At 40.1% G+C, this 24,780-nt stretch overlaps 1 protein-coding gene across 2 annotated transcripts in view; it reads right to left on the reverse strand.

Annotated features, from left to right (window-relative positions):
• SUGCT (succinyl-CoA:glutarate-CoA transferase) overlaps positions 1 to 24,780 on the reverse strand; it is a 520,039-nt gene that overhangs the window by 77,030 nt on the left and 418,229 nt on the right. For both annotated transcript variants that reach the window (XM_023751066.1, XM_023751067.1), the window contains one exon: positions 10,658 to 10,721. In XM_023751066.1, coding sequence (XP_023606834.1) covers positions 10,658 to 10,721 — 64 coding nt within the window. The remainder of the gene's footprint in view (positions 1 to 10,657; positions 10,722 to 24,780) is intronic.

Here is a 24,780-nt window from a genome sequence, read left to right on the forward strand (position 1 = left end):
GTTTTTGTGATTAATCACTATGCTTTAATTATGTTCAATTTGTAACAATGAAAATACATCCTGCATATCAGATCTTTACATTACGATTCATAACAGTAGCAAAATTACAGTTATGAAGTAGCAACGAAAATAATTTTATGGTTGGGGGTCACCACAACATGAGGAACTGTATTAAAGGGTCGCGGCATTAGGAAGGTTGAGAACCACTGCACTAGAAGGTGAAGTGAGTTACTTAAAGTCACACACCAATTTGAAGGTCCAGCAAAGAGAAAGCAAGTTGTCTTTGAGGAATTTACAGGGGTAAACTATATTTAAATCTATATGGGTAGTACTTCCCTATCTTTTTGTGGCTGCAGAATCTTATTTCACCACACCCTGTCCTGAAATTCCCAAAATGTCTTCTAATAACTTCTTTCATTTAATGAAAATTAGGTTTTGCTTACTTGTTTGAAAAGCATGTGGCTTCTTGTAATACCCTGAAGCAGAGGGTTCATAGGAACACTTTCAACAGACACAGGGTTTTGAGTAGGTTAGACTAATGGGTCACCCCTCTGAGAGTCACGGGGATGCTGTGACTTAGATGTGTTCAGGTGAAGGACACGTTGGGTGAACATCTCAAGGTCCCTCATCCCTTCCCCTCAGGTGGTATCTCAATCTTACTCAAAAGATGAGCTCAGAGACACATCGACTGGTAATGCCATACCAGATGGATATAACAACATGGGGATATGGTTCCATGAAGACTGAGACAGAACTGACATACACAAAATACCATTTGCTCCTACTGAGAAGACAAGCAATGAGCCCCATAGACCAGCTCAGTGTCAAATAAATCCTTTAACTACCATTTCTTCACCTCCTCCAATACTTATTATATTAACATAACACTGTGCTTAGTAAAAATTAAGCCATATCTTTAAATAAAAATATTGCTCACTCCATTGATATTTTTTTTAGCTAAGCCTTTTGAACAGGAATATATCTTGATATTTTAAGAATCCATATATATTTTTTTTTAATTTCCTATGGGATTCAGCCCAATTGTCATATCTTCATGGACTAAAAAGTCCCTACCTGGTGATGCTGGAGGAAAACAAAGCCATTCTTATCTCAGAGCATAAGAAGAATTCAGGCATAGATAAATCCAGCAATGAAGTCAAGCAACACACTCTAGGCTGAAACCCACTTGGTGGCAAAGATGATGTCACCTCTTGCTTATCCAAGTTAACTCCATAACATGGAAGTCCAAACTGGAAAATAATTTAATTTTTTTTATTTAGCTATTACATGGTATTTGAATTTATTTATCCAGCCGGTCTACTTGCCTAATTACATTTAATCACTTTATTCTCTAAGATCGATCATAAGGCCAGCACTAGAGTTTGATCCAGTAAAAGACTTCCCTGAGTACCCAATCAAAGTTGACTGCAGCAAATTGAAGAACTAAAGAACTGATCCCAGAAAATATCTGATACACTTTCTAAGACAAAATAACAAAAAAAAATGCTTTACTATCATTGAGGCTTCCACTCTTCCTGTGGCTTTTGATTTTTGTTTTTATCTTATTTTGACTTCTAGATTTGGCTCAGCATTCAGTGGTTCATTCAGATGATTTCAAACACAACTCTTACCTCAAGGATCATTCTGCATCTTGATATTTGAGAAAATATTCCAAATAATTTATAAGTCTAATTAAATATACACCAAGAAAAATCCTTTAGCTTAAATGTCACTTCCTAATACTGAAAACTTACTCTAATTTCATTGATAACTTATGACGAGTTTGCAGGAAGAGTTTCTTGTCTATTAGACGGATTTACTTATCTGAGTGTCTAGATTGATGAGCATATGCTGAAGAGGAACAACTGAGTTCTTGGCCACAGTCCCAGTCCCAACTAATAGGGATATGAATTCCCTGAGAAGGAAAGCCCTGGTCTAACAAAATATGTCTTCCTCATGGCACAGAGAAGCAGAGTTGATGAAGGTTCCTAAGTCCTATCAGTGACAGTAACTTGGCTCTTAGGGCTTCTCAGGTTCCTGATGGAAAGACATTCCTGGGGCTGTGACTCCCTCCTGCTTCCTCCAGGCTCTCCTAGGCAGGGAAGTCACTGTGCCATTCATTTCTCACTGAAAGGCAGCAATGTCTGTGATCCTGCCTCACTACACGGGACTTCCAGAGAAGGCTGCCGGCACTCAGTGTCAAATCGTCTGAGAATAACACTGATTTATTTAACCATCAGTACATTGCCTTGGGTTAAGGGTTTAATAAAGTTAAAAATAATTGAGGACTTTGGGAAGTACCATGGCTAGTCTATTTGAAAATCCACTTCCCTGCCAGCTTTCTCTCATTCTGTTGACAGACTGTAGAACCTTCCTTTCATCTCTTTCCTCTTTTTTACAGCTTAACCTGCTCCCTGAAGGGGTATGCTCTTTCTAGGAGACAGATTACGCACTACGCACAACATGAAAACTTTACACGCTTCCTGTTGTCACCTGAGAGATTTCTCTACCTGGAAGAAATAAGTTATCCCACCTTTTACTCTCAGGTTGGTTTTACTTAGAATTCCTTCTTAGAACTCACATATTTAAACTTTAAGGAGGGGTGTAAGCTGAAACTTTGGTTCCTCATAATTTTTCTTTTCTCCCAGTGAGACTTGTGACAGCTTTCCCCATAGCTGTTATCCATTATAGAAATTTAACTGCACTTTGAGGGTATGTGATTTCAAAAACACTAACTAATTTTGTACCTAAAGGGAAGGAAAAAAGCTAAAAGGAAAGGCAAGGCAAAGTCTCATGCAGCTAGAAGAGGAAGATTTGTAAGCAAGAGACTAGGTGGTAACTTCATTTATGTACTTCAAACTGGAAACAAACTAAAGAAGTGAAATGAATCTCTTTCGGATAGCTTCTACAGGTAGCCAGTCTGTTCATAAAAAAATGCATATTGCTTAAAATAGTCACAAATTATCTTTTTAAATTATTTTTCATCTAAAGGTTTTTACTCTAATCATCATCCAGAAAATATCTATTAAGAACTTAGTTGGTATAGAGGGTGTTCGTTAGATGTTAAATGACAGCATCTTTCCTCCCAGAAGCTTACAAAAGAAAGGTGTTATGGACCATCTTTTATATAAGCTGCCAAACACTCAGAAATAAAACATGTCAGATAATCAAATAACAAACATTCAACTTTTTCAAAATTCACTATAAAATCTAAACATCAGAATTCTAATAATCTGGTTTGAGCTACGTTAATTCATAGTGGTGATTGCTCTTCCCACATCCGACATCCACTAGCTAAGAATGGTAGCACGTTCCAAATATGAATATTAAAATCCTATGGGAAGAGACTTATGAAACGTTTCATTTAAAATCACTTCGAGCTACTTTCTGAAAAACACAGGGCGGGAGGGGGGCAGGGCGTGGGATAGCAGGCAAGGCTAATTCCATTGAAACTCATTTTCTATGCACAGAAGACGGCTTCCTTGCCACAGCGCTGACACACTCATTAGTACAATACTTCCCAGCAGTGCCACTGGAGTCAAGTAACCACAACCCACATGCACAGGGAAACATCTGACAAAGACTGTGGGGAGGAACTGAGCTCACAGCAAACTCTATTTCAGTGATATTCTTTGAAGTTTGGAACTCAGCACCAAGACTGTTTTGGCCCCTACACACTACGTGGAAAGACAGCACATTCCACTCTGGCTAAAAGTCCAATGGGTAGCAGTATTTCAAGAAGAAGGTGCAAATGATGGGTGAATGGCTCAGTGGAAACTGGCAGTCCTTTTGATATAATCACTGATGTAAGATCTTTTCCGTAAACTCACAAATAAGGTGATGTTTATATAATGGCCAATGTCTTGCTGAAGAAATATCATGGTAGGAACTTCAATGTACCTTTGCCTTTCAGTAATTAATAAATTTTTATCGATTTCAGTTTAAAATGCATGATATTATGAGCTTTATAAAATTCTTTAACCAACTTAGAAATTACCCCTAAACTCAATCAATCAGAGCATCTGCCCAACTAGGTTTGAGGTTCCTACCCAAGCTCCTCTTGTAAGTCCCACCTTTCCCCCTATAGTAGGGATCTTAGAGGCCCAGCATAGCTCTCCTGGACATTTTGATTTGTTTTGAATTTGGTCATTAGTTCTATCATAGGTCTCATTCTTCTGGCCTCTGTCTACCTCCCCAGGGTAACCATGAGCCTGTCCCACCCCATTTCTCCATTTGAGCCCTGTCTCATCTCCTCCAGATACTAGCACTGGGCCTCTTTGTTGCTCCTTCAGCCACACCAGGTTGGCTCCGCTGACAACTGGTCATTGTTCCCATGTCTGTTTACAGTTCACTTCTCAAGAAAACTTTCCTGATCCCACACACTAGCTTAGGTCTCCCTGGTCAGTCTTCCAGAGCACCCGGCTGTGGCCTCTGGTTTTCTATGGAAACGCACGTCCTGCTGCTCTGTATGCACTGAATGCTGCCTTCCCTGCCAAACTGTAATCTCCACGAGTGGCTTGGTCTGTTCTGGGGGCAGCTCTCTCACCAGATCTTCATAGAGCATATGGAAGACAATAGGTTTAGGGAGTTTAGTTGTGTGTGGTGTGAGCGTGTGTGTGTGCTTGAAGATTGGTCACTGTGTCAGATTAAATTAGTTAATTAGGAGCAAATCAGTACATTGTGCCCAGTGTGCTCACATTTCTGCCACTAAGATAATGGTGAACAAAAACTAAGGACTATGACCCTCATGCGGTATGATTAGAATGCCAGAATATTTAAGTCTGGCAAAGAAAAATATGATATATTTTCTCATTTATACCCCCATGAATAATACATTTTATTAGTTTCTTTCCATTTTTAACTGTAAAATAGGCTTTAAAGCTCAAATGAGAGAGTAGTGTCATGAACAGTACGTGAAATAAAGAACAACAGCATTAGCATTAACATAACTACAATTCATATTTAGTGATAATTCATGAGCATTAACTAGATTGCATACTTTAACTATGACATGTATATATACAAAATAAATGTCTTTCTTAATTATTTATTGTGTTGGAGATGATGGGAAATGATACAAAAAGTATATTGGAATATATGTTAATTAATAAAGGAGATAGTTTAGATCACATTACATGGTATATTTTAATATTGGTAATGGCTGCAAATATTGTAACAATGTATTAAATGCTTACAATAATTATTTAAGTAGGCAACAGGAATTTTGAAGAGGCAAATAATTTCCCAATAGTTGGGAAACACTGGTTGACCAATATCTTTAAGTATTAATCAATTAGGAGTACACAGGAGCTCTAATTTGAGAATCTGAGGGAATGCTGTGGACTTATACATCTCTAAAAAGGTACAATCAAAATTACATAAGAATTATTGCTTTCTTCAAAAGACAGGTTTCTAGTAACTACTAAGACATAATGTTTCAGGTAAATTAATAGAATATATCAAAATTTCAGTACAGGTTCACTAATAACAAAGGAAATATAAATAAGTAGTTTGAAGTAATGTCAACAGGATTTTTTTACTGTAAATGTGAAGATGCAGATATACAGGGGGTGGCAAAAGTAGATTTACAGTTGTAAGTACGTGAAACAGTTTATTCTTGTATTATTGTTTACTAGAGGCCCGGTGCATGAAATTCATGCACTGGGGGGGGGGAGTCCCCTCAGCCCAGTCTGTGCAGTCCGGGAGCCCTGTGGGGAGCGGGCTTAAGCCATCAGTCAGATATCTTTAGCGCTGCTGTGGAGGTTGGAGAGGCTCCCGCCACTGCCGCTGCACTCACCCACCCGGCTTCCCACAGGGGGAGAGCACTGACCACCAGGGGGCAGCTCCTGCATTGAGCATCTTCCCCCTGGTGGTCAGTGTGTGTCATAGCGACTGGTTATTCTGCCAATGGGGCCGAAACTGGCTCTCTGACATCCCCCGAGGGGTCCCAGATTACAAGAGGGCACAGGCCAGGCCAAGGGACCCCACTGGTGTACAATCAGAGCCGGGGAGGGATGTGGGGGTTTGGCCAGCTGGGGAGGGACCGCAGGAGGGCTCCAGGGTGTGTCCGGCCTGCCTTGCTCAGTCCGGATCGGCCGGACCCCAGCAGCAAGCTAACCTACTGGTCAGAGCGTCTTCCCCCTGGTTGTCAGTGCATGTCATAGTGAGCAGTTCAGCGGCTTTGCATATCATTAGCATATTAAGCTTTGATTGGTTGAACGGCCAACAGGACAACTGGACACTTAGCATATTAGGCTTTTATTATATACTATTCTTGTGTTACATATTTTTCCATAGAAACAACTGTAAACCTATTTTTGCACACCCATGTATATGCAAATCTAGAGAAATACATTTAATGAATTCAAAATGTGTCTCCACTGGCTAACTAGCAAACAGTGTAGCATAAAATCACCTTTCACTCTACCCACTTTTTCTGTTTTGGCAGATTCACTTTAATGAGGCATTGTGGGAGAGTCTGAGTTATTTTTACAACATTCCTGAGGTCTCCAAAGGGAACATTTACAAAGAAAGACAGAACTATAAAGGTAAATAAAATCAATGAAAGGGGCAATCCACAGGAAAAATTTAATTACTTACTGTGAAATTATTTATATTAATATATCTTATCCTGTTTGAGAGGCCCCTTACTAGGATACACTGAATTAGAAGAAACAATAGCAACTTTTTATCTGATTTTCTCTCCCTTTTCATGGGGAGTCCAGGTGTATTGCCTTGGAGAAACACTAATTTTGAAAATGACCTAAATGCATGCATTTCATCCCAAATCTGAGACTTCCAATATTGATAATTCTATAGAAAGGATATAAGGTAAGTCAATAAGATATATAAAAATATGCTTAAGCTCTATAAAAATTAAAGAAACAAAAATAGCCCTGGCTGGGTGGCTCAGTTGATTGAAGCATTGTCCTGTACACCAAAAGGTGGCTGGTTCAATCCTCAGTCGGGGCGGGGGGGGGGGGCATAAAGGAAGCAACCAATGGATATCTCTCTCTTCCTCTCTCTCTCTCTCTCTGGGGTCAATGGGAAATATGTCCTCAGGTGAGGAAGGAAGGAAGGAAGGAAGGAAGGAAGGAAGGAAGGAAGGAAGGAAGGAAGGAAGGAAGGAAGGGGAGAGAGAAAGAGAGGAAGGAAGGAAGGAAGGAAGGAGAGAGAGAAAGAGAGAAAGAAAGAAAAGAAAGAAAGAAAGAGAGAAAGAGAGAAAGAAAGAAAAGAGAGAAAGAAAGAAAGAAAGAAAGAAAGAAAGAAAGAAAGAAAGAAAGAAAGAAAGAAAGGGAGAGAGAAAGAGAAAGAAAGAAAGAAAGAAAGAAAGAAAGAAAGAAAGAAAGAAAGAAAGAAAGAAAGAAAGAGAGAGAGAGAGAGAGAAAGAGAAAGAGAAAGAGAAAGAAAGAAAGAAAGAAAGAAAGAAAGAAAGAAAGAAAGAAGAAAAGAAAAGAAAAGAAAAGAAAAGAAAAGAAAAGAAAAGAAAAGAAAAGAAAAGAAAAGAAAAGAATTTCCCAAAGAGAATAAAGATAAAAATGAAGGATAAGAAAGATTACAACAGATCTGAGAATTCTATCATGGTAACTTGAATTTTTGACCCAAGCCTTATTTATCCCTCCGAAGCCTTTAACATGTAACGTTGCAGTTTCACTTAAAAAGAGATCTATTTCCCCAGCTCTTGGGATACAGCCTAAAAGTTGCTTTGGCCAATAGAGTGTGGGCAGAAGGATCTGACAGCTCTGCAGAAGGTCTTAAGTGGCCTTGTGGTTTCTGCTTAGTTTCTTGCTCTCCTGCCATTGTCATGAGAAGAACAGGAGAGACACACGGAGCAGAACTGAGGCTAACACAGTGAGGAGGCAAACCTCACTAGGTGCCAGGCTTGCACCTGTAATAAAAGCTACCTGGGCAAGTCGAACCCAGCTCAGCCATCCCCCACTAAATCCACATCCATGGAATAAATAAATGCTTATGCTAGAGTGCCACTGAGATTTTTGTGGTTATTTGTTATACAGCTTTCTTGTGACTATAGCTAACAAATACACTTATAAATTCAAGTGAGTGAAATGGGTATACGTCTCCCTTTAAGGAATCTCAAAAAATATTTCCATCTTCCTGAGTTACCTGGAAGTCAGCAAATTCATGTCTGATTGATTGAGAGAGGATTACATCCAGTGAGTTCATTCTAGGTTGGCCACTGACTTACTTGTTTCCTTACTTTCATACTAATATTTGTATTAACTTTCTAGTGTTTAACCTTTCCTCTCATGTGTTGGGGATATAAATGACTGTCGGATCTCATCTTTAAACTTGGGGAATTAAATTGGACCAGTGGTTCCTGGGTTGTTCGTTAGGGCCGATGGTTCTAAGGAGGGATTTGGAAGGCATGATGAAAGTAGAAGAAAGTCCAACAGCTGGAGTGCTAATCTATGGATCAGCAAAACTCTGTTTTGATCTGTTTTAGATGATCAGTTTACTGTTTAAAAAATAAAGTTAAAACTACTGGACAAAATGCCTTTTAAAGTCTTTTCATACTGAAAACTCTGTGATTACATTTTGACCATCCCCTTCCCTTTATTGCTATTACCATGACCCTAACTTAATACATTACCTGAACTCCTATAATAACGTCTTAACCTGCTTTAAGTTATACACTGTGTCATTTTACTCCCCTGCTTAAAACTAGAGTAAAATCAGATTTAGTGGGGCCTTCAAGGCTCTGCCCTGCTCTCTAGTCTCAGGTCCTGCCTCCTTTTCCTCATCTGCCATCCTGGCTTAAAACGCACCCAGCTCCTTCCCACCTCAGGGTCGTCTCTCATGCTGGTCCCTTTGCTTGGAATGCTCTTCCCCCTACTCTCCAAATGTTGACTTCTTTACATCCTTCAGTTCTCAGTTGATAAGTCATCCTCTGATCAACTAAATTAACACAGGTCCCTCTTTCCCCATTATTCTCTGTGACAGCACCCTGTTCATTCCCCTTCCTTGCACATACCATGAATTATAGTTATAGGAACATTTGTTGATTGCTTTTATTGCCAGCATTTCCATTGAGAATGAGCTCCATGTGGCCAGGAGCCAAGGAATCTGGTTTATTTTTTAATTCTGAGGACCCAAAGCATTGCCTGCCACACAGTATACGCTATGAATGAATAAAAGCCTTTCTTAGCTTTTATTAACGTGATTTTCCCCTACTACCTTTCTACATGATATATCATTTCCATATTAACATATGATCTCAGTCTCTGATATGCTTATACCTGCTCTCTCTCTCTTAGTTACCTTCCTTAATTTGTGGATAATGTTCCTTATACTCCTGTGCATTAGAATTTTCTATTTCAATTTTATTTATTTACCATAATTCCCTCTTATTATTATTTTTTAAATATATTTTATTGATTTTTTACAGAGAGGAAGGGAGAGGGATAGAGAGAAAAATCGATCAGCTGCTTCCTGCACACCCTCCCCCCCCCCCCCACTGGGGATGTGCCCGCAACCAAGGTACATGCCCTTGACAGGAATCGAACCCGGGACCCTTGAGTCTGCAGGCTGATGCTCTATCCACTGAGCCAAACCGGTCAGGGCTTATTATTATTTTTTACATGCCAGTGGCCATTATCTGAACTGTCCTGGGACAATACTGTGAGTTGATCCCAAATCTTAGAAGAAAAGGGAAAAAAAAAAAGTGCATGGTTTGTGCATAGTCTGGAAAATAGGGACACAATGAAGAATGTGGCGTGTTTTACCAGCAATCCCCAGAGCAGAGACAACAGACCTGAGGAATGGTCACATTACGATCACCAGAGAAGTGAAGCCTGGGTATGGTAACAGGTTAATCATAAGCTCTTGCTACAGTCTGGGTGCTTTGAGAGGAGGAAGGAGGATCCTGGCTACAAGGAAAAGAATTCCCCCCGGAGGTATAGAGTTGGCATTTTGGCCAAAATTCTTTGGGTGAGTTTGTTTGGTCTGAGTCAAATTACAAAACTTCAATATATTCTGAGTTTCCCGAAAACATTTAGTTTCTTGATCTACAAAGCTAAGATCGAGACCCTAAACCAGCTGTGGGCAAACTACGGCCCGCGGGCCGGATCTGGCCCATTTGAAATGAATAAAACTAAAAAAAAAAAAAAGACCGTACCCTTTTATGTAATGATGTTTACTTTGAATTGATATTAGTTCACACAAACACTCCATCCATGCTTTTGTTCCGGCCCTCCGGTCCAGTTTAAGAACCCATTGTGGCCCTCGAGTCAAAGAAAGAAAGAAAAATTCCCTGGCCTGAGCAGTCAGTAGCCTTCATTGGACACCACCTCTATGGAGCCTGGCTTCCTTTCTCATTCGCATATGAACCGCATATAATTTCATAATATTTGCCATATCTATCATTACTTATCTGCTGGCAATTTCACAATGTACCTTTGTGAGCACATGATTACAGAAAATGGAGTTAGGTGATACAAGCATTTTGCTGACGGTGATAATCAGATATTTGTTAGAGCAAAGACACAACTCAGTAGCCTCAGCATGCAGTCTTGTTGGTGCGACTCTAACTTTCATCAAAAACAGAAATTTTGGACAATGTCTTGACAAGTTGTTTGGGGTGTAAACATGGGGAACAGTTTATTAAGGAAGGTAGTAAGAAAAATAAAAGTTTTCAAACCTGGGACTGATATCTTCCCCACAGTTGGATGTTTCATTTCCATGATGAGGCCATTGTGTAACACCTTAAAATGTAAAAAGAGAGAGAAAATACATTACAAATAAAATTATCTTCAACCTCAAGGTATATAGAAAGCCACCAATTCAGTCCATTGACGAAAGATATTAGAAAAGAGAGATGCTTGAAATTTTTGTTTCAAAGTAAATATTTGATAAAAAAAATAACGTTTCTAGTTTGTATTTTACCAAATGAAGCTAAAAAAAATAAGATTCTTCCCCCTCTTAAAAATATTATTTGCTCCTAAATTAGGGTATGATCTTCCCCCTTCATCTAGGTATGATCCTCTAAATCAGTGGTTCTCAACCTGTGGGTCGCGACCCCTTTGGGGGTCGAACGACCCTTTCACAGGGGTCACCTAAGACCATCAGAAAACACATATATAATTACATATTGTTTTTGTGATTAATCACTATGCTTTAGTTATGTTCAATTTGTAACAATAAAAATACATCCTGCATATCAGATATTTACATTACGATTCATAACAGTAGCAAAATTACAGTTATGAAGTAGCAACGAAAATAATTTTATGGTTGGGGGTCACCACAACATGAGGAACTATATTAAAGGGTCGCAGCATTAGGAAAGTTGAGAACCAGTGCTCTAAATAATAAAGCTTCGCCTCTTCCTGCACTGCTTCATAGCAGGGTTTGGCCAAGGTCAACTCCAGGACAGGACAGGAAGAAGCAGACCCGGAGCAGAGGAGCCCCTGGGGTGGCACATATGCTCCTGGCAATTTATTTGATGGAAGGTATGGGGATTCAGTGCAGTTTGAAAGGTGAATCAGAGCATCCAGAGGCCCAGTGACTTCTGGAAGTGGACAGATTTGGGGCTGCTGTGACAAGCAATGAACAGAGCCAGCTGTCAGGGGAGCCCAGAGTAGGCCCAGGTCAGAGGCCTGAGCAAGAGATTGAAAGCAGAGATGTTTTCAGTGGTAGTGAGACCTTCATCATAAGACTGGGCTTCATCACTAGGATTCCACTATCCTGCAGTCAGTTTGGGGCAAGTTGGGGAGGGAGGAGACAACTGAAAAAAAAAAAAAGCCAAAAACCTCATCTTAGAGAGCCAGTTAGATTCTCATGCACTGGGACCAAGAGGGATATTTATTAGTATCCCATCAGGAACACAAGATGAGTTGGTCTCAGGGTTAAGATTCAAGGTCAGTTACTGTCTAACAGGGACCATCTAGCAGTGCCCAACCAGCAGAAATCTGACTTGATGCTGAATTGCTTGACTACTGAGCCGGAGATAGTAAGATCCTTGGCATATAGAGGCTGCCGTTCTTTCCAATGGGTGGGCAGGAAAACAAAATCTGCCAGGGCACAAGTGCCCTCCCACTGTAGGAAGAGGATGAGATGGGGGCACAGAATGTGATTCTAAAGGTAAAAGTTGAATTACTAGAGGCAAAAATGTTCTATAATCCCACAAATAAAAATGCTATAAAACTGTTTCCTTATTTGTATATTTTTTAACAACTGGAGGCTATCTGGTTATACTGTCTCAAAGAACACCCAAAAATTTGGTTTACTGTCATTACTGCATCTTCAGGGAACCATGTATGAGTGGCTCACACTGTGTTTCACCTGCACTATCTACCAGGTGGAGAGCTCTCTCTTCCTGTTCCGTACATGGATGTAAGGACAGACATTTCAGCGGCACGGTAAACTAGTGGACCACAACTTCATGCTAACTGAACTAGAGCTACTCAAATCCTTGGCATATAGAGAATGGCAAGTTGTAATGGTTTCGTAGTGTTTTGAAGCATATTCATATTCCTATATAATCCTCTTACAAAGCAAAAGAGCATGCAATGCACAAACTAGTAAAAATGTTTTCCCACTTGGAAAAGTCAGAAAAAGGGGTCAAACATCTTTTTTTTAATCCATTTCTATTAAGGTTTTTTGGTCCCATTATGGAATAATCTCCCCCCCCCCCAAAAAAAGAGATAATCTCATGGGTGACTTTTTAACGTTAGAACTATAACGTTTGGAACTAGAACTCCGGAAACAATCCAGGCTCCCACCACTTTTTTTTCCTTTTTTTTTGGGGGGGGGGGTGGTGTGTGGTCACCACTTTTTGAGCAACATGGCAACATGCTCTTTAAACAACAACCAAGTCAGCCCCCCTCATTGAGGGTGACGCCACACCAGATGGAGATCCTTTCTAGGGATGCCTTGCCTCTCTTTTGGAGTCACCAGCTTTGCACCCAGGAGCTGGCCAGAGAAAAAGCTTGCCAGTGTTAGAACTGTGCTATAATTTCATTCTGGTGTGGCTCGTTCTCAGCACCCGCCCAGCACAACCTCCTCCTGTGTGGGGGTGGGGGCTAAATGCCAACTCGAGGTGCTAAATCTCAGTTCTACTGAGGACAGGAACAAAAATACCGAGCTAAATTTCACTCGAAACAATTATCCGCACACTGAATCATTCTTCTCGTATCTCTGTTGCCCTCCTGACTACCTCTCTGTAATAACACTGCACTGCTACTCACAAAAGACAAAAGTGAGTGTTCCCAGCTAAATATAACTTAACCGATAGTGTTGAAATTAATTAGCGCTGAATTGTAATTATGTAGCAAACGCTAAGTGTCAAACGTGAAAGGGTAGTTGGTAAAGGTCAAGGGACAGATGTCAAAGTTTTGTAGAAGCAAAAGCTAGCAGTTGATGGAAGTTTTTCACAGAAGCAGCTTAAGGAGTGTATTCCCTCCAGCCCTACCCCCATTGCTGTCTCCATACACCATTCCCCAGAAGAAACTTTGTTTCTAACCTTATTAATTCCTCTGCCTTGAAAAGCATTCTGTTTTAAGCAGAAATATAAATTTCCCTGCTGTCTGGCAAAGAAAGCTAACTGCAGTTTCTCATTTGCGGTAGCCACGGTGCCCTTACGAGGCAAAGGGGGACATGGGAGCCCCCATCTTCAGAAAGACCTGCCCTGGTTGCCACCCACCTTTTTATGTCAAGTCTGAAGTCGACAGAATTCCATAGGCTTTCTTCGTGAATCAGGTCAGATGCTCGCAGAGAGCAGTTGAGGCTGTGGCAGTGCCATCCCGGGAAACCCTGCCTAATGACTTGGCATCTTGGAAAACTCGCCAGCCCTGTTTGTGGGGCAAGTCCTGCTCTGCTTAGTAACATATTCGAGGATCTCAGAGACCAGACCGCCTGCCTGAATTTTAACATAAATTGCCCCTGCTGCACTTCAGGCGTACTGTCTCCTCTTAGCTCCACTGAAACGGGAGAAACTGCCCCGTACCAAGGTTTGTATAACATTTCTGTGGGAATCGTTACTAAATGTTCCCCTTCCTTTTCGTACCCAGGCTCAACGCCCCAGTCTCTATGAATAGTGTTTCATTGGCTGACCACTAACAATGGCACAGGGACCTTGGCTGAGGGGCCTTGAACTACCATTTTCCCATAGGGAGGATGTCATGCCTAGAACCTCAGTCTGGCCATTCAGGATCCTCTTCATCACATATTTAGTTATTTTTAAATAAGGCACGGACCTTCCCTAGATTTTTGTAGTGGATTCTGTCCTTCTTTTCTTTATTTTATCCTCTCTAAATCTTTCCTGGTTTGGTAGCTTTTCTTAATTTCATTTCTCCTTGAAATTTCAAAAGCATTTTCTTGACAAGAATAGAATTGTAGACAGTGCACCAACATCTTTAGCAAAGTATCAGGCCTATTTAAAATAAGGCCTCTCTTTCTTCTTCTAGAGTTTTACAGATTGACAGCCTAATGAGAGAGTCAAATGGTAATGTATTAATGATGGGGGGGAGGAGTAAAATGTATACCTTAAAGTTACGTGGGAAATAAAAGTTTAAGTGAAAGTAAGACAGTCCTTTTATAAAGTCCTATGGCAGGAATGGCAGGGGGGAAAAAGTCTATAATATAACACTAGCAAGAAAAAAATGTAAAACAAATCAAATAAAAATACCCACTTTATGTGAAAATCTACACAGAAAGCAAGAGATCTGAGTCAAGAACAGAAGTAGGAAAGCATATTCAAATGAAGAGAGACTACTGCTAGGGCACTGGCATTAAATTGTAAGGGGCACAAATAGAATATTAGAAATTAATGATTATTATAATAACTATTAGGTAACCATGCCCTGTTAACTGTGATTGTTCTGTTCTGATTAGAAAAAGCACATTCTAACCTCGCTGAGAGTTGTATGCCCTGGGACCTGGGAGCTAACATCGGAATGCAGTCCATCCTCCTTTCCTGAGAATTGCCTACCCTTATAGAAAGATTTATAATCGCATGGCACCTAGTCCTGGAGGCACCTGTTCTTTACAACCCCCAGCCTCTATTACCTGTAATCTGGTCCCAGGGGGCCCAGGGCACCCACTATCTGTGACCACCCCACCCCACCATGACTTTTAACCTGTAATGATTATCCCGCGCCCACTTTCCCATACCTGTAATTCCTACTTCCCCACGTAATCTTGTCCTTCTACCCAATATAAGCAGCTGGCTTATGCTGGGGTGCAAAGCAGATTTTTGTGGATCACCTGCTGCTCTCCCACACCGCCGGCATTATTGGAATAAACGTTCAAATATGACTCAACCCTGTCTCTGCTTAATTGGCTGAAGTAGTGACCGGCAGCACAGACCCCTTGGTTGTCTGGTTACAAAATAACATACAAATGATACATGTAAAGAGCACATCAAAGCATTATATATATATAACACACAGACACGGACAACAGTGTGGTGATAGCCAGAGGGAAAGGGGGTGGGGGAAGGTGGAAGAGGACAAAGGGAGGATAAATGAGGATGAAAAGGGCCTTTGCTTTGGGCAATGGGCGCACAATGCACTGTGGCAAATGATGTTTTGTTGACTTGTACACTTGAAACCTGTACGATTTTGTGAACCAATGTCACCAGGATAAATTCAACTTAAAAAATCAATGGAATACCGTCAATGATTTTAACGATACACAAGAGAACTAATCTATCCATTCACTATGAATAGAGACATAATCTATTCATTGAATGTAACAAACATCATAGAGTACCTACATGCTACCAGTGGTCAGCAAACTCATTAGTCAACAGAGCCAAATATCAACAGTACAACGATTGAAATTTCTTTTGAGAGCCAAAGTTTTTAAACTTAAACTATATAGGTAGGTACATTATTATTAACTTAATTAGGGTACTCCTAAGGCTAGGAAGAGCCACACTCAAGGGGCCAAAGAGCCGCATGTGGCTCATGAGCCTCAGTTTGCCGACAATGTGAAAGGGCTGGTGATAAAAAGACAAATAAACTTCATTCAAACTGCCTATGATTAGAAGAAAGGGTAGAGAATAAGAGACCTAAGCCAATTTGTAAGACATAATTTAAACTCCACAATGTCCAATAAGAAACAAGTAACTCTTCCTCCCTCCAAAGGAAGCTGAAGGATGTAGGTGAAGGAGGCAAGCAGAAGTCATAGAATAAAAATGATGTTGAAATATAACCTTAAGGTTAACAATTACAATGATAGACAAGATAACAGCAGCTATTGCTTACCAAAACTCCTGAGGGTCAAGCATTGAGTTAGGAGCTCAGCCGGGGTGGGGAACTTTTTTTCTACCAAGGGCCATATGGATATTTACAAAATATCCATAGGTCATACAAAATTATCAACTTAAAAATTAGCCTGCCATATATGGTCAAACACTTCATTCAGGCACCCCTAATGCCTTGGCAGGGCCAGACCAAATGCTTTTGAGGGCTTTATAAGGCCCGAGGCCGGAAGTTCCCACCCCGGGGAGTTGTCTCCATTTAACCCCCTCATTAGCTAAACTAGGTGGGAATTACTATCATCTGCATTTCTACTGATCAAGTGGTGGAAGCCTAAAGAGGCCAAGTACCTGCCCAGGATTTCACAATTAATGAGTGGCTGCCAGGTTCCTGAGGGTGAAAAGAAAAGATAAACAAGCATAATTTGATTTACCATTAACCCAACTAGCTGATGTGGTCAATTTTGTAAAACAAATTAGTCAGTTCATGGAGGAAAGAGAATCAGCTAAACGAACGGCTTGTCCTGCTTGTCATTAAGAGACCCAATTCGTTCATAAACTGAACTGCTCCCTCATAGGTAGCCAAGGAAATGCTGGCTGTTACAGACACAAAGTCTGTGAAAGATAAAGGATTTGGGCTCTGCCAGGCTTAGATTTAGAGGGGACAGACCCAGTGGGTGACCTTGGGCAAGGCAGTTAAGTATATGAGGCTCAGAACCCTCATCAGTAAAAAGGGAGTAAGAATATCTTTCTCAGGAATGTCCAAGGGTTAAGTGAGATGACGAGGGCAAAGCACTGAGCACAGTGAATGGCAATTGTTTCACCGCCCTCCACAAACGAGGTTCAAACTCTGACTCCACCAAGTTCCAGTTGTGTGGCTGTGGGTCACATTCATTCATGCAACAAACATATGTAAATGTATCAACAGTAATGATTAATAATCCTGTATAATAAAGAGTTAATATGCAAATGGTCATCACGCCCTCATGACTTCACACCGTGATGCCTCATGCCATCACAATTCATCACCAGGAGGCTGCGTGCACAGTGGGTGCACGCGGGTGGGTGGGGCTGCGTGCGCGGCGAGGCATGCACATGTGGGCAGGGACTTGATACTGTGTGCGTGGTGTGGAAGCAGGATCCCCAGCTCTGGCCTAGCTCTTTGGGGCAATTCACCGAGGAGCCCCAGATGGGTGGGCAGGCCTACCTCTTTGGGGTGATCGATCATGGGGCTCCCGCACTGTGAGAGGGCGCAGGCCAGGCTGGGGGACTTCCCCCACCAAGTGCACAAATTTCATGTACCAAGCCTCTAGTCAATAATATCAATTGTTATTAGTGCCACACACTGTTAACTACTCAGGAAAAACTGGGTCACAGAACAAGCAAGGTCCTTGCCTTTAAGAAGCTTACGAGGGAGACTTTCAAATTAATTGCTATCCATAGGTCTGTTACTGTTACGTAACAGGTGTTTAGTTCTGTGCTATATCCCCAGTGCCTTGAACATTATTTGGCACTATCTGGTAGATGATCAATAATATTTTATTGAGTCTATTGAATTAAATGTATTTATTTATCTATAAAATTGAATTCACTAAGTAGAAAGTGGCTCCTTTCTACTTAGTGGAGGGGGGTGATTGGAGAGTTTTCTCTATTTTACCTTTTTATTTATTTTTCAATTACAATTTACATTCGATATTATTCTGTATTTCTTGCTTTATGGTTCTTTGATGAACAGAAGTTTTTAATTTTGGCATTCTCAAATTTACTGAAATTTTCCTTTATGTCTGCACTTTTTAAAAAAAATATGTTTTTACTGATTTCAGAGAGAGGAAGAGAGAGAGGTAGAAATATCAATGATGAGAAAGAATAATTGATCAGCTGCCTCCTGTATGCCCCCTACTGGGGATTGAGCCCACAACCCAGGCCTGTGCCCTGACCAGAAATCAAACCATGACCTCCTGGTTCATAGGTCAACACTCAACCACTGTAACACACTGGCTGGGCCTTTATGGCTACACTTTTTATGACATATTTTAAAATGTCTTCCCTACTCTAGGTGATAAAGATATCCTCCTAAATTATCCTATAATGGTTTTGACATTGGCCAATCTATAAATATAAAGAGCTAATATGCTAAGTGTCCGACCATCCAGGAAATGATGTCACGTAGCAATGCCCGGTTTCCTCTCCCTAGCGACTAGCCTCCTTGCAGTTTCTTCAGCCCAGAAACATGACTTGCTTTATAGCCAGTTGGAAACACTTTACACTGTAATCAAATGTCTGTGAAGCATTTTCCTGTGCCTCATCTCATTTGATCCTCACAGAAGTCCTGGAGGAGGTAGATAGGAGACTCGGTGGAATCCCATTTACTTTTCATTAGCTGGAAAATTCAGGTTTAGAAAACTTAGAAACTTGACCTGACTGAAAAGAAGTAAGAAATGATGGACCTTGAAAATGACTTCAGGTTTTTTCACTGTGCAGAATATAGTCAAACACTGCTGCAGTTAAATATTTTACCCTTTGTTCTCCCTGCATGGTCTACAATAATAATCTGCTTTGTGTTGATATTTACTGCTGTGTTGCTGACAGTTACCTGAAAGAGAAGTTGGGGTGCTTCACTGGGCTGGAAAAAGTTTAGCTACATCAGAAAGCAGGACTAATTAAGCAAGTTTATTCTATATGTATAAAAGGCTAAGTTGGCTAGCACATACATGGTACATATAAAGCTCTCGCTGGCACCAATCGCACGCATGTGTTTTGATCTGTCATTGTCAAACGTGAATTTGGTTGACACTTCTATTACAGAGAAAGGGCAAATAGCAATATTAAAATATTTCTTCTAATTAATTTCCTTTCAATGTGTACGAATTCGTGCACCGGGCCACTAGTTTATAATAGAAGCTCACAGCAAGTTTAGGATTAGAGGAATTACTCTAAAGATAACATCATACTTAATGGTGAAAGACTGAATGCTTTTGCTTTAAGATTGAGAACAAGGCAAGCATGTTTGCTTTCACTACTTTTTTAAAAAATATACTTTTATTGATTTCAGAGAGGGAGAGAGATATTGAAACATCAACAATGAGAGAGAATTACTGATTGGCTCCCTCCTCCCTGCCCCACACTGGAGATCGAGCCCACAACCCGGGGCTATGCCCTGACTAGGAATTGAACTCATGACCTCTTAGTTCCTGGGTCAACGCTCAACTGCTTTCACTACTCTTATTTAACATATTACTAGAAGTTTTTAGCCATTGCAATATTGAGAGATAAAGACATAATTTTCATAAAGGCATACAGATGGGAAGGATAAAATAAAATAATAAAGAAAGAAAGAAATGTAATGAATAAAAGGAAAAAAATTGTAAAGGAAGAAATCATACAGATCGATATGACTGACTGCATAAAAAATATTCCTAGAACTAATGAATTGGCAAGGTCAAAGGTGCAAGATCAACACAAACATCAGTCACATTTGTTTACCAACAATGTAAATAAGGGACCCAAAATCAAAATCATTAACAATCACTCCAAAAAAAATACTTAGATATACACTTAACAAAATGTGTACAGACTCTGTATATTGGAAATTACAAATGCTAAAGAAAGCAATCAAAGGGACCTAAATAAATGAAGAAGCATACCATGTCCTTAGTTTTGAAGAGTCAACATCTTCATTTATCCATAGCTTTCATGTAATTATTACCAAAATCCTAGAAATGTTTTTTGTAGATATAGAAAATGCTTATTCTACAATGTACATGGAAAGACATGGGTGTCAGAATAGCTTAAATAATCTTGAAAATAAGAATAAAGTGAAAGAGAATCTGTCTGGCCTTAACCGGTTTGGCTCAGTGGATGGAGCGTCAGCCTGTGGACTGAGGGGTCCCCGGTTTGATTCTGGTCAAGGGCATGTACCTTGGTTTTGGGCACATCCCCAGTAGGGGGTGTGCAGGAGGCAGCTGATCAATGTTTCTAACTCTCTATCCCTCTTCCTTCCTCTCTATAAAAAAATCAATAAAATATATTTAAAAAAAGAGAGAGAGAATCTGTCTGATATTAAAGTATACTATATAGCCACTAAGAAAGGTATTGACAGAGGGTTGGCCACATAAATCAATGGAACAGAATAGAGAACTCAGAAATATATCCACACAAATATGCCGAAATAATTGCTGACAAAGGTGTAACTGCAGTTGAGGAAGGATAGCCTGTCCAAAAAATGGTACTGGAACAATTGTGAAAAAAAGAACAAAAAATCGTCCACCTAAATCTCATATCCTATACAAAAATTAACTTAAAATGGACCATGGACTTTAATGTATAAATTTATAATGACAAAACCCTAGGAAAAATCTTGGAGATTGCTCTGCAAAAGCTCATGTTAAGAAGATGAGAAAGCTACAAACTGGGAGAAATATTTTACAAGGGATTAGTATCCAGTATATATGTAAGAAGTCTTACAATTAGACAGTAAAAACACAAGCAACATAAGTAAAAAATAGGCAAAAGTCATAAACAGACATCTCACCAGAGAGGATATAGAGATTGCAAATAAGCACATGAAAAAGTGGTCAATATCAATAACCACTAGGGAGATGCAAATTAAAAGCATAACAAAATATTAGTGTCAGATGGCTAAATTTTTTTAAGTGACATCAAATACTGGCAAAGAGAAACTGCATCACTCATTCATTTCTAGTTAGAATGGAAGGTGATGCAGATATTTGGAAAAGTTTGGCAGTTTCTTAAAAAACAAAAACAAGCAAACAAACAAAATCAACTAAACATACAGCTGCATACATCCCAGGAGTTGCACTCCTGAGCATTTATTCCATAAATTAAAATTTATGTTCATACAAAAACCTGCACTGAATGTTCATAGCAGTTTATTTGTGTGTAATAGCCCCAAATGGGAAACAACACAGATATCCTTCACCTGGTGGATCATTTTCCAACTGTGGTACATCCATATTATGGAACATTCCTAGGTAATAAAAAGACACAAACTATTGATTCATGCAACAACTTGGATGAATCTTGAGGGATTTATGCTGGGGCGGGGGGTGGGGGGAGCCAATTCCATAAGGTTACACAGTGTATGTTTTCACTTAATAGCATTCATTTTTTTAAAAAGAACTTTAAACTTTATTTTCAATTACAGTTTATATGCAATATTATCTTGTATCAGTTTCAGGTGTAGAGCATAGTGGTTACACAACCAGATACTTTACAAAGTGATCCCCCTATATTTCCAGTATCCACCATGCACTGTACATAGTTATTACAATACTAGAAGCCCAGGGAACGAATTTGTGCGCCTTGAAAGGAACTCTGGCCCGTGAGACTGAGGTGAGCACAGGGGCAGGTCTTGGCCCATCCTCCACGCCCCCGCCCAGCCCCTCCCACCGCGACCTCCAGTCCCCTGTCTGCCAGCAGCCCCACTACTGCCGCTGCCGCTCCCACCCACTGACAGTGCCGGCCCCACTCGCACCCACTGATGGCGTGGAGTGATTGGGGCTGGTACCAACAGTGGCTGCGAGCAGGGCCAGCGCTGTCAGCTGGTGCAAGTGGCAGCTACTGCCCTGATCGCCCCTCAGGAGCAGGAGAAGGTGGAAGAGCCCTCAGGGGTGATTGGGGCCAGCAGCCACCTTGCACCCACTGACAGCTCCAAACAATCAGGACCGGCGCCAGGGGCCAGCGGTTCCAACACCAGCAGTGGGTGTGAGCAGGGCCAGCACCAGAAGCAGGTGCAAGCACCAGGACCGTGGCATGTGGGAGCAAAGAATTTTCAATAACCACCAGAGGCTCACCCCAATGACAGCTACTGGCACCCCGCCTTGGTCTGGTGCCACTGTTCACCTGCTCCACCATCCCACTGCGGCCAATGCCTGCCATGTTCTGCGCTCTGCCTCCTGCTGCTGATACCCGCATTGTTTTGCACGTGCCCCTGGTGGTCAGTGCACGTCATAGCAACCAGTTGTTCAGTTGTTCCGCCTTTTGGTCTATTTGCATATTAGGGTTTTATAAGTATAGATTGATGACCATTTTCCCTGTGTGGCACTTTACATTCCCAAATTGTACTTATCACTTTTGAAACTATCAATTTGTACTTTTAATCCCTTCATATTTTTCATCCAGTTTCCCCAACCTCATCACCTCTGGCAACTATTACTTTGTTCTCTGTATCTGAAAGTCTGTTTAAATTTTGTTTGTTCATTTAGTTTTTCTCTAGATTCCACATATAAGTAAAATCATATGGTATTTGCCCCTCTCTGACTTATTTCACTTAGCATATACCGTCTATGTCCATCTGTGCTGTCACAAATAGTAAGATTTCATTCTTTTTTTATGGCTGAGTGATATTCCATTGTATATATGTATGACCATTTTTTATCCAGTCATCTCTTGATGGGCACTTGGGTTACTTCCATATCTTGGCTATTGTAAATAATGCTGCAATAAACATAGGAGTGCATATATTCTTTTGAATTAGTGTTTGGGGTTCTTTCAGATATAAACCCAGAAGTGGAATCATTGGGATGTAAGGCAGTTCCATTTTTTTTATTTTTTAAGGACAATCCAGTTTTCCATAGTGGCTGCACTAATCTGCATTCCCACCCACAGAGCACAAGGGTTCCCTTTTCTCCACATCTTCACCAACACTAATTTGTTGACTTATTGATGATGACCATTCTGACAGGTGTGAGGTGATATCTCATTGTGGTTTTAATTTGCATTGCTCTGATGAATAGAGATGCTGACCATCTTTTCATGTCTATTGGCCATCTCCATGTTATCTTTGAAGAAGTGTCTATTCAATCATTTGGCCATTTTTTTAACTGGAAAGATTGATTTTTTTATGTTGAGTTTTATTAGTTCTTTATAAATTATTGATATTAACCTGTTATCAGATGAATAATTGGTGAAAATGTTCTCCCATTCAGTAGGTTGTCTCTTTTTGTTGTTCATGGTTTCCTTTGCCATGAAAAAAATTTTTTTAGTTGATATAGTCTCATTTGTTTATTTTTCCTTTTCTTTCCATTGCCTGAGGAGAAAAAATATTGCTAAGATAAATGTCAAAATTTTTACAGCCTATGTTTTTGTCTAGAAGTTTTATTGTTATGAGTGTTATATTTAAGTCTTTAATCCATTATTAGTTTATTCATTCATACGGTGTAAGAGGTTTCATTTTTTGCATGTATCTGTCCAATCTTCCCAACACTATTTATTGAATTAACTCTTTATTTCATTGTATGTTCTTACCTCCTTTGTCAAATATTAATTGACCATATATGCTTGGGTTTATTTGTGGGGGTCTCTATTCTGTTTCATTGATCTATATGTATGTTAATGCCAGTGTCATACTGTTTTGATTACTATAGCCTTGTACAATACTTTGATATCAGGTAGCATGATTCCTAAAACTTTATCCTTCTTTCTCAAGATTGCTGTGACTATTTGGGGGCTTTGTGGTTCTATATAAATTTTTGGAATATTTTTTTAGTTCTGTGAAAAATGTTATTGGTATTTTGATAGGAATTGTGTTGAATCTATAGATTGCTTTGGGTAGTATGGACACTTATGTTAATCCTTCCTATCCATGAACACAGGATATGCTTCCATTTCTTTGTTGTTGTTGTTTTTTAATTTCTTCCTTCTGTATTTTATAATTATCCAAGAACAGTTGTTTTACCCCCTGGGTCAAATTTATTCTAAGGTATTTTTTTAATAAAATTGTGAATGAGATTGTTTTCTTAGTTTCCCTTTCTGATAGTTCATTATCTATATTATAAAAAGCCAGTGGCTGGAACGCCAGAACACCGGAACGACCAAACGACCAGTCACCAGGAGATGCATTGATGGGTCCCGAGGGGGCGGTGGGCAGGACTCTGGGTCTTGCATGATTTTGCACGCTGGGCCTCTAGATGGTATATAAAATGACATTGTGTTTTGAATATTTATTTTCTATCCTGCAACTTTACTGAATTTACTAGTATTCGTCAATTCTATTATGTTTTTCGGGGGAGTATTTAGGGTTCTCTGTATACAGTGTCAGGTCATCTGCAAATAATGACAGTTTTACTTCTTTCTTTCCAATTTGCGTGCCATTTTGCCTTTTATTTCTTCTTGTCTGTTTGCTGTGGCTAGGACTTCCAGCATTATGCAGCATAAAAGTGATGGTGATGAACATCTCTGTCTTGTCCCTGATCTTAAAGGAAATGTTTTTCGTTTTTCCCCATTGAGTATGACGTTAGCTGTTGGTTTGTCATATATAACCTGATCATGTTAAGATATCTTCCTTCTAGTCCCACCTTGCTTAGCTTAATCATAAATGGGTGCTGGGATTTCATTTGGAATGTTTGGTGTCCACAGTGATCTTTCTCCTTATATCTGTGTGCACCCAAGTCGGGAACACTAGAATCTTATTATAGTGGGGAGTGGTACTGGAACTCTTGAGAGACAGCATAGTGTGGTGGAAGGGCTCTAGGCTAGGCCATCAGGGAGACATGAGTATGCCACTTTTCTTCTGTTGGCTGAAGTGCTTTCTAGAAGCTTGG

Source organism: Myotis lucifugus, unplaced genomic scaffold (assembly GCF_000147115.1).
Source record: "Myotis lucifugus unplaced genomic scaffold, Myoluc2.0 scaffold_18, whole genome shotgun sequence".
NCBI lineage: Eukaryota > Metazoa > Chordata > Mammalia > Chiroptera > Vespertilionidae > Myotis > Myotis lucifugus.